Here is a 12,310-nt window from a genome sequence, read left to right on the forward strand (position 1 = left end):
ATTCACAAGGGTGACGCAGGGTTTCACCACATGGCGCCATCTCAACGCGACTGCGGTCGGGATCAAGGCCCATCCAGCCCAGGCCTTGCTGCATAAGGTCACCACCCGGTGGTCTGTCGCCGGACCCGCACGGGAGAGCCCTGCGCGTGGCCTCGAGACTCCGGCCCACTGCACTCCTCTAGCTGGAGGCAACGTGGCCCGAGGGCGCGCGGGCGACTCCTCCTGCGTCTGGAGCCTGTTTCTGGTCCCCGCAGACCTGAGAATTCTTTCCGGGACGGGGACGGGGACGAGGCCGCTGAGGGCGTCCCGCAGGCGGCCGTCGTGCGTCTCTTTCCCGCCTTCTGAGTGAGGGGGCCGCGGGCGGGGGTCGACGGCAGCCCACGGTTCGAGTCCCGCTCGGGCGCCTCCTCACTTTCTCCACTTGTGAAATGGGGGTCGCCCCCGCCCCGGGGCTGCGGCGACCGCGGAACGAGGCCTGGCGCCGCGCCCGCAGCCCAGAGCCGCCCCAGGGGCCGCCGGGGCACCAGTGGGCTCTTGACTTCTCCACAGCCCGCGACGCCCGCGTCCTCAGGTGGGTCCGAGGGGCGCCTGGACACGCCGGCCGAGGATCCCGAAGGCACCCAGAGCCATTTTTACCTCAGCTCCCCGGTTCTGGGGGACCCGGGGGCCCAAGCTCGCGCCCTCAGCTCGAGCCCACACGCCCACCCCCAGCTCCGCCGCTCAGCCGCTCCGCCGCTCCGCGAGTAGGCGCCCCCGCCCCGCCCCCTGCGTGACGTGAACCAGGCCAGGCCAATCAGAGCTCGCGGCGCCGCTCCCCATGCGCTGGGCCCCCCCCACCTCCCTTCCAGCTTAAGAAAGGGCGCTCGGGCCCGGCCTGGCCGGAGCGCGGAGCCAGGCAGAGCGAAAGAGCCGTACGACGGCTGGCGGCTCCGCGGGCTCCCCCGCTCCCGCTGCCCTCGAGCGGCGCGCCCGGCCGCAGCCCTCCGCGCAGGCGCCCCCGCCGCCCGCCCCGACGGCTCCCGCTAGCCCGCTAGCCTGCCCGCCCGCCTGCGGATGCTGGAGTGAGCGCGGCAGCGGCGGGATGCTGGCGCTGCTGGCCGCTGGCGTGGCGCTCGCCGTGGCTGCCGGGGCCCAAGACGGCCTGGCGCCCGGCAACCGCTTCGTGTGCACTGCTTTGCCCCCGGAGGCGGCGCGCGCCGGCTGCCCCCTGCCCGCGATGCCCATGCAGGGCGGCGCGCTGAGCCCCGAGGAGGAGCTGCGGGCCGCGGTGCTGCAGCTGCGTGAGACCGTCGTGCAGCAGAAGGAGACGCTGGGCTCGCAACGCGAGGCCATTCGCGAGCTCACGGCCAAGCTGGGGCGCTGCGAGGGGCTTGCGGGGGGCAAGGCGCCGGGCCGGGCGGCCTCGGGCAAGGACACCATGGGCGACCTGCCGCGGGACCCTGGCCACGTCGTGGAGCAGCTCAGCCGCTCTCTGCAGACCCTCAAGGACCGCCTGGAGAGCCTCGAGGTAGCAGGGCGAGGGGTCCCTGGGGGAACGTCCCCGAGGCTCAGGGCAGAGGAGGGGCGCATGGTCCTGCCACCAGGTTGTGCGGAACACGGCCGCCCGGACGCGCTCAGAAGCAGGGCGACCTGGGTTCGGGGTCAGGGGCGTTCTCGGTCCTGCTCTGGAACTTACTTGCTTGGCTCGCATCCCTCCTCCCCACCTCCTTACTGGAAGGAAAGGGTTAAATCGCCCCGCGCGCCAGGACTGCCAGCTGTGCGGCCATTCACTTCCCGAGGTCCGGGCTGGCGAACGCGGATGGCCTCCTCTCTCTCTTTGCAAATCTCCGAGTCTCCCCTAGCAGGACGCGCTCGTGAAGCTTCTGTCGGGTGACGTGAGGCTGCCGCGTGAGGTCAGCAGCCCTGGGCGTCCGGTGTTTCCTTTCATAAATCAAGTTGGGCTGGACGAGAGCAGGTGGAGGTCCGGGGGTCTCGGCGGGAGGCGAGCGCGGGCCAGTCACCGGCCATACTAGACGCGCCTTGGAGGAAACCTGGTTAACTTCAAAGCCACTGTCCCCAAATTGTGCGGATCTAAGGTGCCCTTCCCGATTGCTTTGGGGGAAGGGACCTTATTCCCTTCTCTCTTGGAAGGCGTATGCAGTTTGGAACTTTGAGAGAGAAATGTTCATTTAATTTCTATCTTTACTTTCCACCCTGTTTAAGCAGTGTGGATGTTTCTGTTATACACGTTTACCAAAATACTACTTCGCAAAACTAGGTTTCAATTACAGGTGGTAATTATTGCAAAATTACTTGAGAGTTTCCCGTGGCATGATGGCTAAATACAGTATTTCCAGCATCTGTATATCCTTCGATTCATTATGATTAATAACAGCTAACATTTCTGGAACACTAAATATGCGCCAGGCGTATTATCTAATTTTAACCCGTGCGACAACCCCGTGAGGCAGATCCTATAATCTGCATTTAAAATTTGGAGCACTTAGAGAGAGGGGGTAAATAGCTTGCCAAGGACTCATGGCTAGACAGTGGCTGGCTGCCTTCAGAGCCAGCAAAATGGTAGAGGAGTGAAAGAAATAAAAGCAAAGATTTCTGGAATTCAGAGTAGTCACGCTTTAGAGTTCTCATTTTCCAGTAACATCCCTGCAACCCTAGTCACGCACCTTTGTGCCATACTGGAGCTTGGGGGGGGGGGTTAGATGAAAGTTCATCAGTTTTGAGGACCATTTGATTAACTCTTTCTCTCTCTTTTAATCCTAGCTGTATTTTGGTCTTTACTTGAGAATGACAGATGTTGGTTAAATTTTTGACCTTTTAGTAAAAGAAGAAAAATAGCTTTCTCAGAGGGGAAATGAGATTCCTAAGTTTCAAATATCGCAGCAGAGCAATTCTTGTCTGACTATGAAATCCTTTCCATACCCCCAACCAAAAAAAAAAAGCATCAGTGAAATGCTCCCTTTCCTGCCACTGGCACGATTGAATACTCCCACTTTGGAAGCTTCTCCCTGTGTGTGGGGGGCATTAGAGCTACATCTCACAGTTTCTTTTTAACTGGCCTTAATACTTCTCCCGCTTGCGTCCACTCCTCCCCCACCAAAAGCACCAGCTCCGAGTGAACGTGTCCAGCACGGCGCTGCCCGGCGACTTTCGGGAGGTGCTCCAGCGGCGGCTGGGGGAGCTGGAGAGGCAGCTGCTGAGCAAGGTGGCCGAGCTGGAGGACGAGAAGTCCCTGCTCCACAACGAGACCTCAGCTCACCGCCAGAAGACCGAGAGCGCCCTGAACTCGCTGCTGCAGAGGGTGACCGAGCTGGAGCGAGGTGAGTGCTTCACCAGTGTCTCTGTGGCCCCTTGGCTGACATCCATCCGGCCCCCCAGCCCACTGTCTTCCTTCTTGGCTGCCCCTTCTTGGCTTGGAAGTGGGGCTCAGAGTAAGGGAGGGCAGGCCGGGAGGGGTCAGCAGCACAGCCCTCTTGGCCATTGACAGACGAGGCCACTCCCGGACCCCTGCCTGCTGACTCTCGGGGCAGTGGCTCTGCTCCCGAGTTTCCCGAGTTTGCTCGGCTCTGAGACTGCTCTCCCATCACCTCTGAACCTTCAGTCCTGGGTGCAGAAAACCACCTGACTCCTTACCATCCAATCAACAATCCACCTCTCCCTTCCGCCTCTCACTTCTCAGATGAAGTGTTGCTTTTTCAACCTGAGTCATCTCATGGTGCAAAGGGTTGGGGTTTCTCCCCCACAGGTGGGCCGACTTGGCCTTGTTGGCACTTGTCAGAGATGGTGGGGATGGAGGGGGCTGATGGCTGATGGGAGTGGCCTGGTTTTCATCACTTGTGCTCAGACCCCCGTTGTCAGCGGTGATTGTGGCACCACATGGTTCGTGGCTGTTTTTTGTTGTTGTTGTTTTATAGTCTGTAGTTAGACTCACTCATATTCCTTTTATTGCGTGATAAATTATAGGAATATCTGACTTAACAGATGTACTCTAGCTCTGAAGATTCTGGAAAGGATTCCTCAGCCAATTGTAATAGCAAACTAGTGCTCATAAACAGGACTAGGTTCTGGTTAGGAAAACATGTCCCGAAATCCAGCTGGGTCAGTTGTGACCAGCCAGGTGACTTTTCTTTTAGCCAAGTTAGAGACCATTGTACCTGATTGGTTGTACTTATTCGCAGCAAGAAGTGTTTGTGCTAGCCCAATTTCCTCCTTGCCCAGTTATAGCTGATGAATTCAAACTGCATTGCTAGGTCTCCAAAGAAGAGCTTGTCATTAATGTCTTTCTAGGGTGAGACATTACTGACCGCTTTGCATTTGTATTATTCCCATTATGCGAATCCAAACTCGCACAGCATGCGTGAACAGGAAGCAGACAATGACGGTGACTGATAACAGCCATTTCCGAAATTAACCCTGCCCCCAGCCCCACTGGCATCCTCCGTGGAAAAGCAAGAGGCTCAGGATCAGCTGGGACAAACAACCTAATCCCTGATCTCCTGCCAGGTGGCCATTTCAGTCCCTTCTTAACTAGCCCCTGCAGCAGATTCTGAGTATCTTTCTCTTCTCTGCTCACTTTCTGGTGGGTAAGTTTCTTCCACAGACAGGAAGGGGAGGGATCAAGGGCCCTAGATCATTCAGATTGCACGGGGTGTGAAGTTTTAGGTCTGCTGGTAGTGGATATAAGATTGTAGTCTTTTCAGATACACTAAGCTGACAAGGGCAATTTCTCATGACTCAGTTTTATGAATGGGTAGGTGAATGTCCAATGGCAGAATGTCCACTTACTCCTTCAGCGACCTCGGCTCCGCAGGGCCAGATGGAGTCACCCAAGGGGATGGTGTTTCTGTTTCATTTGATTTAGTCGCTTTTACAGCAGCATCCCAGAAGTCCCAGGTCTCCTTCATCCCTCTCCTGTTCTCTCCCTCCAGAAAAGTCTGTCCTTCCTTCCTTCCTCTTATTACTACACTTGGATTCTTGAGTTAAAAAAAAAAGTCCTCTCTGCCTCACCTCCATTGCTGGGTGACCTCAGGAAGCTCATGAGGTCACAAGAGCCTTCCCCGGAGGCAAAGCAACTGCAGCTCAGGCCTCTGTCACAGGACAGGAGGAGAGGAAGGCAGCGTCAGGGCCAGGGGAGGGTGGCTCGGGTTCCCTTGCCCAGCCTCGCCCTCATGGGACCTGGAACCTGCAGGCTGAGGGAGCAGGGACACTGCAGTTACTCAGTAGCTTGAAGCAGGGTTGGCTGTAGAATGAGGGGAGGGCTTTGCCAGAGACCTTGGTGGCTGTATACCTCGCTTGGCATGGCAGCCGCGTGGCTACAAGGAGGTGGGTTAGTAGAAGTCCACTGAGTTAGAGCGTGGAGACAGGATTCCTGTTATACCCATTTCATACACCAGAAAAGTGCTCCGAGGCTCTCAGCCAGACGTGTCATGTGGGGAGAGGGGACTGGCTGGTGAGCAATCCCGCCCCTCCCCGTTTTATTCTGTGACTCCAGGGAGGTTGTGAGTTTCACGTGGCTTCCTCTAAGGTTCTTCATCATGGCTTGGGCCACCCAGGAGATGCCACTTTTTGACTCTCCCTCCCATCCTTAGCCTGCCTGTTCACAGCCAGAAAGCAACAGTCAGGGCTCACCCCAGCCAGCCTGATTCCTGTATCCATGCTCTTTGGTGCTACGGAAAGCCCTCAGAGCTCACCTGGCCCAGAGGGGAAGTCCGTGTTCGAACTAGAGCTGGACTGCACGACATTAAGTCCCCTGGCTGGCCATTCTTGCAGAGCCCGCAGGCCCTGGCACTGGGCAGCAGCTCAGCCTTTGCTGTCCTCTGCCTTTTGACCCCACCACGAGAATTCTCGAATCCTGTTTGCTCCACCCAGCCGTGGGATGAGTCTTTGAGGAAAATTATCATCTGCTGACCGATTAGCCTTCTGGGCAGTTCTGAGTTTATGTCTGTCATGTAGAGACAAGTGTGAAGGGATATGTAAACTCCCAGGCCCCAAATATACCATGAGTAGAATATACACTGTGTTCCTTAGAAGCATCCTGCTGAGCCCAGAGGAGAGAGACCTCCACCATATGCAAAGTGGGGGCTTTGGGGTGCTCTGGCCTTCGCCGCATCGTCCCCTGCCTGTTAAGTGCCTGTTCTGCACCAGACGCTGGCCTCTGAGCTCCACATTCTCTATCCTCTGTAACTCCTGCAGCAACCCAGTGAGATGGGATCTAGTTAGACGAGGGACTGAGTCAGAGCTAAGCGATGCCTGCATTCACGTGGCTGGCAGATTGCAGAGCTGGGGTTGAGGTTAGTGGTGACCCCCGAGGACCAGAGTCATGAAGGCTGCAGCCTGGAGAGGCATGTGAGCTCCGGCCATGCTGGGCGGGAGGCTCCTCCCAGCCCAGTGGTGTGCGTCCAACCCTGTGTGTGCCCCTGCCGCCCAGGTCCCACGGGTGCTCATTTTCTTTATTGTGAGACCTCCTCATCTGTGGCTGCCTCCAGACCCGGGTCCGCCGGCGAGGGAGAGCCGAGCTCGGAGTTGAAGTAAACGCTGGAACCCTTGTCTCTTTGGTCTCAAGCCACCCCCCTCCTTAGCTTGTCTGCCACCTGCAGTCTCTGATTTATTGGTCAGGGCTTTTAATTCCTTAATTGGTTTTAACTGAGTTTCCTCTGAACCTCCAAGCTGTTTTATGTAAATAGAGGGCACCGGCTTTCGAGGTATGGCCACCCCTCGGCTCTCCCAGCTCTGATGAAACCTCTGTTGTCACCGAGATAACGATATTACTGACACCGAGCCTTATTAAGTCAGCAAGCCTGCCCACCTGCCAGGAGAGAAGCAATTTCTCTCTATTAGATAATCACATCTCATGAAAACACGAGCGTTTGCAGATTAAGTACTCGCAGCTGTGCGTAGCGGGAAGCGGGACTTCTGTTCCTGGTTCTGTCACTCACAGGCTGTGTGACCTGGGGTAAGTCCCGTGGTGCCCCCAGTGTGCAACCTGCCAAATCGGGGAGTTGGGGCTTTCTGGTTCTCTCTCTTAGCTCTGCTTCAGCCTCATGTGGGGCCCGTGCCAGCCTAACCTCTAGCCTGGCCGCATCCTCGGCTTCCCCAGGCAACAGGGTCTTCCCAGCCCTCGCCGGGTGCTCCACGGCCTTGGGAGGTCAGGATGGATGAGGCAAGACTGCACAACCAGCAGATAGAAGTAAATGCTACGTATGAAGCCCAGATTCTAGTATTTCTATGCTGCCTGTTCCGGAGAGGTTGGAAGGGTGACACTGGGCCCTGCTCCCTTCCTTTGCAGAAGGTCCTTCGGTAGGTGTGAACCGTGGCACCGAAGAGCTTCTCTCACGTGTTCCTCACTGTGGCAGAAAATGAGTTTGGGGGATCGTGATGGAGAAAGTTCATCCACTCTGGGTCCTGTTCTACAGAGGGGGGCAAGAAAGGGACAGATTTAGTCCTCCAGTGACATGGGCAGTTTGGTTCCAGGCCGGGAGAGCCTGCCTGTCTTTGACAGAGATGGGGACCATCTGGCCCCTTGTGTGTGCTTAATAAATACTTGTTGAATGAATGAAAGGCATTTAGGTTCCTTCCCTGGCAGCGCCTGGTCCCCAAATAAGAGGGAAGCTTTTACTGTGACAGCTCCCAGAGTCACCAGTCCCCTGCAAACTCTGAGATCTGTGATAACCGGGCAGGGGCTTGTCTTCTTGCGTGTTTATTTATGATGCTGCCATTAATTTTGAGCTTGAATCAAAACTGTACTGAAAATGCCTTAGACCTGTTTAAGGGCATCACTCTTTTCAAAAGGTCTGGGACGTGCCATTTACATGGGGACGGCCCCAGGCAGGCCTCAAGGGTCAAGACCCCGGCCGGTGGGTAGCCTCTGTGGAGAGGGAGCCTCTGCATTTCCCTGCCTCCCATTGCTTCCAGACTGCAGGAGACGGTCCATCACCTTGGTGTCCTCTTGAGGAGAGCAGGGCAGATCATGAGCAAAGCAATTCACACCAGGGATTTAGTCCAAAAGCCCCTTCTGAGTTAAGTTGTGTGGAGTCACGGGTGCCTGGCTCCGTCGCCTCGGGCGGTGGTGGTTCTTCTGGGGGAGAAGTGACATGGACTCATTGGGGGACAAGTGTCTTTGGAGCGCCTGGGTTCCTGTAAGATGTCCTGCCTCCAAGCCCAGCAGGCCCCTGACCCAGCCCTGCTGAAGGGGCTGGGAGTTCAAGCAAACAGTGGAGGGAACAGGGTTTCTGGCTTAATTTAACCAGAAAGTTAAATCCAGCTTGCCCCTACACACTTCCTTGAGCTTGCAAGAGTGAGGATATGCCTGTTTCCCACTGGAGCTTCAGCACTGAACAGCAGCCGGTCAGTAGCAGGTGCTCCGTTGCTTGGGGGACCCGCCGGTAGGCCGGGCGGGGGTCCAGGTGGGCTGCCGCTCTGGGTTGTGGTTGAGAGGGGGCTCACATGCTGCTGCCCCTCTCTCCCCCACCCCAGGCAACAGTGCTTTCAAGTCGCCTGATGCCTTCAAAGTGTCCCTCCCCCTCCGCACGAACTACCTGTACGGCAAGGTCAAGAAGACGCTGCCCGAGCTGTACGCCTTCACCATCTGCCTGTGGCTGCGGTCCAGCGCCTCGCCGGGCATCGGCACCCCGTTCTCTTACGCGGTGCCCGGGCAGGCCAATGAGATCGTGCTGATAGAATGGGGCAACAACCCCATTGAGCTGCTCATCAACGACAAGGTGAGGCCTGCTGGGACGGCCACCCCCCCATCCTGGCGGCCACCGAGGTTGGGATGTTGCAGGGAGCCTGACGTCTGGCCACGGGGCTGTCCTCCTCGCAGTGGGGACAGTTTTGGCCTGACTCAGTCCCACTCTGGGCAGGTGGCTGGGTAGGGGGCAGGGGGCAGGCACCTGCAGCTTGTGGAGATCCAAGCTGTGAATCCCGCCAGGAAGCAGCAGAGGGTCCAGGCACAGAGGCCACAGAAGGAACAGAATGAGCTGGGTCTCTGCGTGCTAGCCTGAATTGTCACGGACCCTCGGGCCGGTCAGTGAGGGCTGTTCCCCGGGGCTGCACCAATTAGGCGAGAGTGTGTATTTGTGTGTGTGTGTGTGTGTGTGTGTGTGTGTATGAGTGTGTGATATTTCTCATGAGCACATCTTTTAGTGGGGGGGCTTGAAATATATTTATATACAATAAAATTTACACTTTTTAGTGTATAGTTCAACCAGTTTTAACAAATGCATACAATTATTGTATCCACCACAATTAAAATCTAGAACAGTTTCATCATCCTCCAAATTTTCTCATTCCCCTTTGTAGTCACCTCCTGCTCCTACCGCAGCCCATGGCAACCACCCATCTGTCCCCATCCCTGTAGTCCTGCCTTTTACAGAGTAAATGTCCCCTTTCTGACGGACAGGCTTATTTCGACATTCAGGAACGCGGTCTCCTCAAGAGATCAGCTCTGAGCATCTGCGGGACCCTCCAACAGCCTCACCTAAACTTAAGTCAGGCTCCACGTCACCCGAACTGCATCCTCACACCCTTCTTGCCGGAGCTGAGTGGTGAATGGCTGCACCAGCCCCCTGGCTGCCTGAGCCCCCAGAGCACTCACCAGGCAATGGCCTCCCACCCTGTCTGTCTTTACTAAACCCGCCCTGGCTGGAACTGAAGTGGGAAATGCTGTGGAATCCACCTTCAGGGCTCTTTCCAGTGGTGACCACATCCTTGAGCTAGGGATTAATTATTCTAAATAAGGCCCTTGGAGGAGGCAAGGCCGAGAGCCTTGTTTTCCTCTCGGTTTAGATGTCGTGTAAATAGCCCATTCCTGGGAGGGAGCTCCGGGTTGCTAGGACACCAGCAGTAACAACACAGTGCTTCACAGGCCTACTGGTCTGTAGAGCACTCACAGGACTGCCAGGAGACAGTGTGGGTGGGAAAGGCCCTCCCCCCAGCACTACGTGCATCCCCCCACTCCCCTACACTCACACGTAATTGAAGGTGCTCTGCACAGGAGGACACACATACACGCAGATCCCCAAGTCCCACGATGGCACTTGGGACTTTGCCTGCAGAGGGTAGATGCCTGGTCTGTTTTCCAAAGAAATTGGTCCAGTAGAGTCCTGACTTCCCTTTAGATTCCAGTGAGGGATGTTCAGGACCAGTATGCGGGGTGGGGAGCCGTCTGTCACATTTGCTTGGTCTGCACAGAATCCTAGGCCCTTAACTAAGCCCAGGTCCAAGGGTGTCCAGTTGAAAGCAGGTCACCCTGGGGTCAGGGTGTGTACCCAGGCTGCCCCTTTCCCCTTAAGAGTCTGTGACACACGTGGTGTCTCCAGCCCAAGGGTCACTCTGAGCTGGGCAAGGTCGGGCATGTTACCCACAGAGCATAGAAGGGGAGCAGCAGTGGGCCCAGGGTCTCCGTATCCCCAGGTCAGACTCCTGGGAACCCCAAGGGGGCCCTCACCTGCACGTTGCCGCCCACAGGTCGCACAGCTGCCCCTGTTTGTCAGTGACGGCAAGTGGCACCACATCTGTGTCACCTGGACAACGCGGGACGGCATGTGGGAGGCCTTCCAGGATGGGGAGAAGCTGGGCACCGGGGAGAACCTGGCCCCGTGGCACCCCATCAAGCCGGGGGGTGTGCTGATTCTCGGGCAGGAGCAGGTGGGTGCAGGTGGGGTGCCGGGAGGAGCAGCTGGCAGGCCAAACAGCACACGGCCAGGCCTGCGGGCTGCCCCTGGCCCTGCTCAGCTGTCTGTCTGCCTGCCGGACCTGGACCTGGCCACCGCAGCACGACGGCCAGCCTGGATGGCCAGCATCCCTGCCGGCTCAGCCCGTGCTATCCTGTGGCCTAAGGGGCTGAGAGCGGGGATGGGGACACATCCTGCCCTTCCTGGCAGGGACCAAGTTGGTGTGGTGGGTTCAGACAGATTCTAGAATGGAGTCTGTCCGATACAGGTGAGCAGGAGTGACCCTGGAGTCCCAGGGTTAGGTAGCGACCCCGGGCCATCTCTCCAGCTGTTTGGCCTCTGCCGGCCACTGCATTGACTCCAGATGCTGGGCGCTGGCTGGTATTGGCATCTTCCAGGAGCTGCCAGCTCAGGGTCACGACCCTGATCCCCAGCAAGGGCACCTGGGGAACAACACCTGTGGGCGAGATGGGGCCAGGCCTCAGAGACTGCGCTCAGAAAACTCGCCATCTGGGGCAGAGGCCGTCTGCTCTCGGGCAGATGAGAATTCACATTTCAGTCTGTGTTTGGGGTTTCCTGGAAAATGTGGAAAATGAGGGAACAGACTCCAGGTCCTCTGGGGGGCTTTGAGTCTGGGCCCTTGGCTCTCCCCGCTCCCCACTACCCTGTTTCTTCTCCCCTGGGAGGGGCTGGAAGTCGGGAGACCCGGGTCCAGTCCTCGCTCTGGGGCCTTGGGCAAGGATCTCTCTGCTTAGTTTCCCCTCCCTAAAATGGGCCAGTTTGAGTCACGCCATTTCCCAGGCCTGACGTGGCCTAAAGCTTTGGAACTGGCAGGAATCAGTGGTCACGGGCTGCGATCTGAGTTGGGGAGTCAGGGAAATGCCCCAGTCCCCATCTCCCGCCCAGGCTGGCATCCCCCCACCTCCCCTGAAGCCGGTCACGCCCTGGGACAGGTAGCAGATGTGTCTGCCTGTGAGCCTGCCCCGATGCAGTCTGTTCCTCTTTCCCAGGACACGGTTGGGGGCAGGTTCGATGCCACGCAGGCATTCGTGGGGGAGCTCAGCCAGTTCAACATATGGGACCGCGTCCTTCGTGCACAAGAAATCATCAACATCGCCAACTGCTCCACGAACATGCCGGGCAACATCATCCCCTGGGTGGACAACAACGTGGACGTGTTTGGAGGGGCTTCAAAGTGGCCGGTGGAGACCTGCGAGGAGCGTCTCCTTGACTTGTAGCCACCTGCTCCTCTGTCCAGGAGGCGGGGGTCGGGCCGTTCCCCTGACTCCCCCGGTGGAACTGTGTATAAACCTCCTGCCATAGTGCGCCGGGACCCCCAAAGCCCGTTCCCAGGGCATCTCTAAGCCTGAGGTGTTTGTCACCAGCTTATTTGTTCCTAACCAAGATTTTGTTGGTTTTGGGGGAGGGGGAAGAAGCCCTGAGCTGCAGGTGGGGGGATTTCTGACTTCTGCTGTGAAGGGACTCTTGTCCTTAAAGCCCCGTTCAGCACCCCTGTAAATGCTAGCGCACCCCAGCCCTGCCCACCCTCTCGGATCCTTGGTGTCTTGTGTGCGCCGTCTGTCCGTCCCCTTCAGAGGCTGTGCATCCATCCCGCTGGCGTGGCCGCGTCCCTCGTGTGTTGA

At 57.5% G+C, this 12,310-nt stretch overlaps 1 protein-coding gene across 1 annotated transcript; it reads left to right on the forward strand.

Moving 5' to 3' along the window:
• Window positions 1–1,081: 1,081 nt before the first annotated feature.
• Window positions 1,082–11,905, forward strand: NPTX2 (neuronal pentraxin 2; the record flags this gene model as incomplete). Its single annotated transcript, XM_082856139.1, has 5 exons — window positions 1,082–1,507; window positions 3,101–3,317; window positions 8,470–8,714; window positions 10,462–10,641; window positions 11,678–11,905. 5 exons carry the CDS (start codon window positions 1,082–1,084, stop codon window positions 11,903–11,905), a joined length of 1,296 nt encoding a protein of 431 aa, XP_082712265.1.
• Between the last annotated feature and the right edge of the window lie 405 nt (window positions 11,906–12,310).

Source organism: Leucopleurus acutus, assembly GCF_964270905.1.
Source record: "Leucopleurus acutus genome assembly, chromosome: 16".
Classification (NCBI taxonomy): Eukaryota; Metazoa; Chordata; class Mammalia; order Artiodactyla; family Delphinidae; genus Leucopleurus; species Leucopleurus acutus.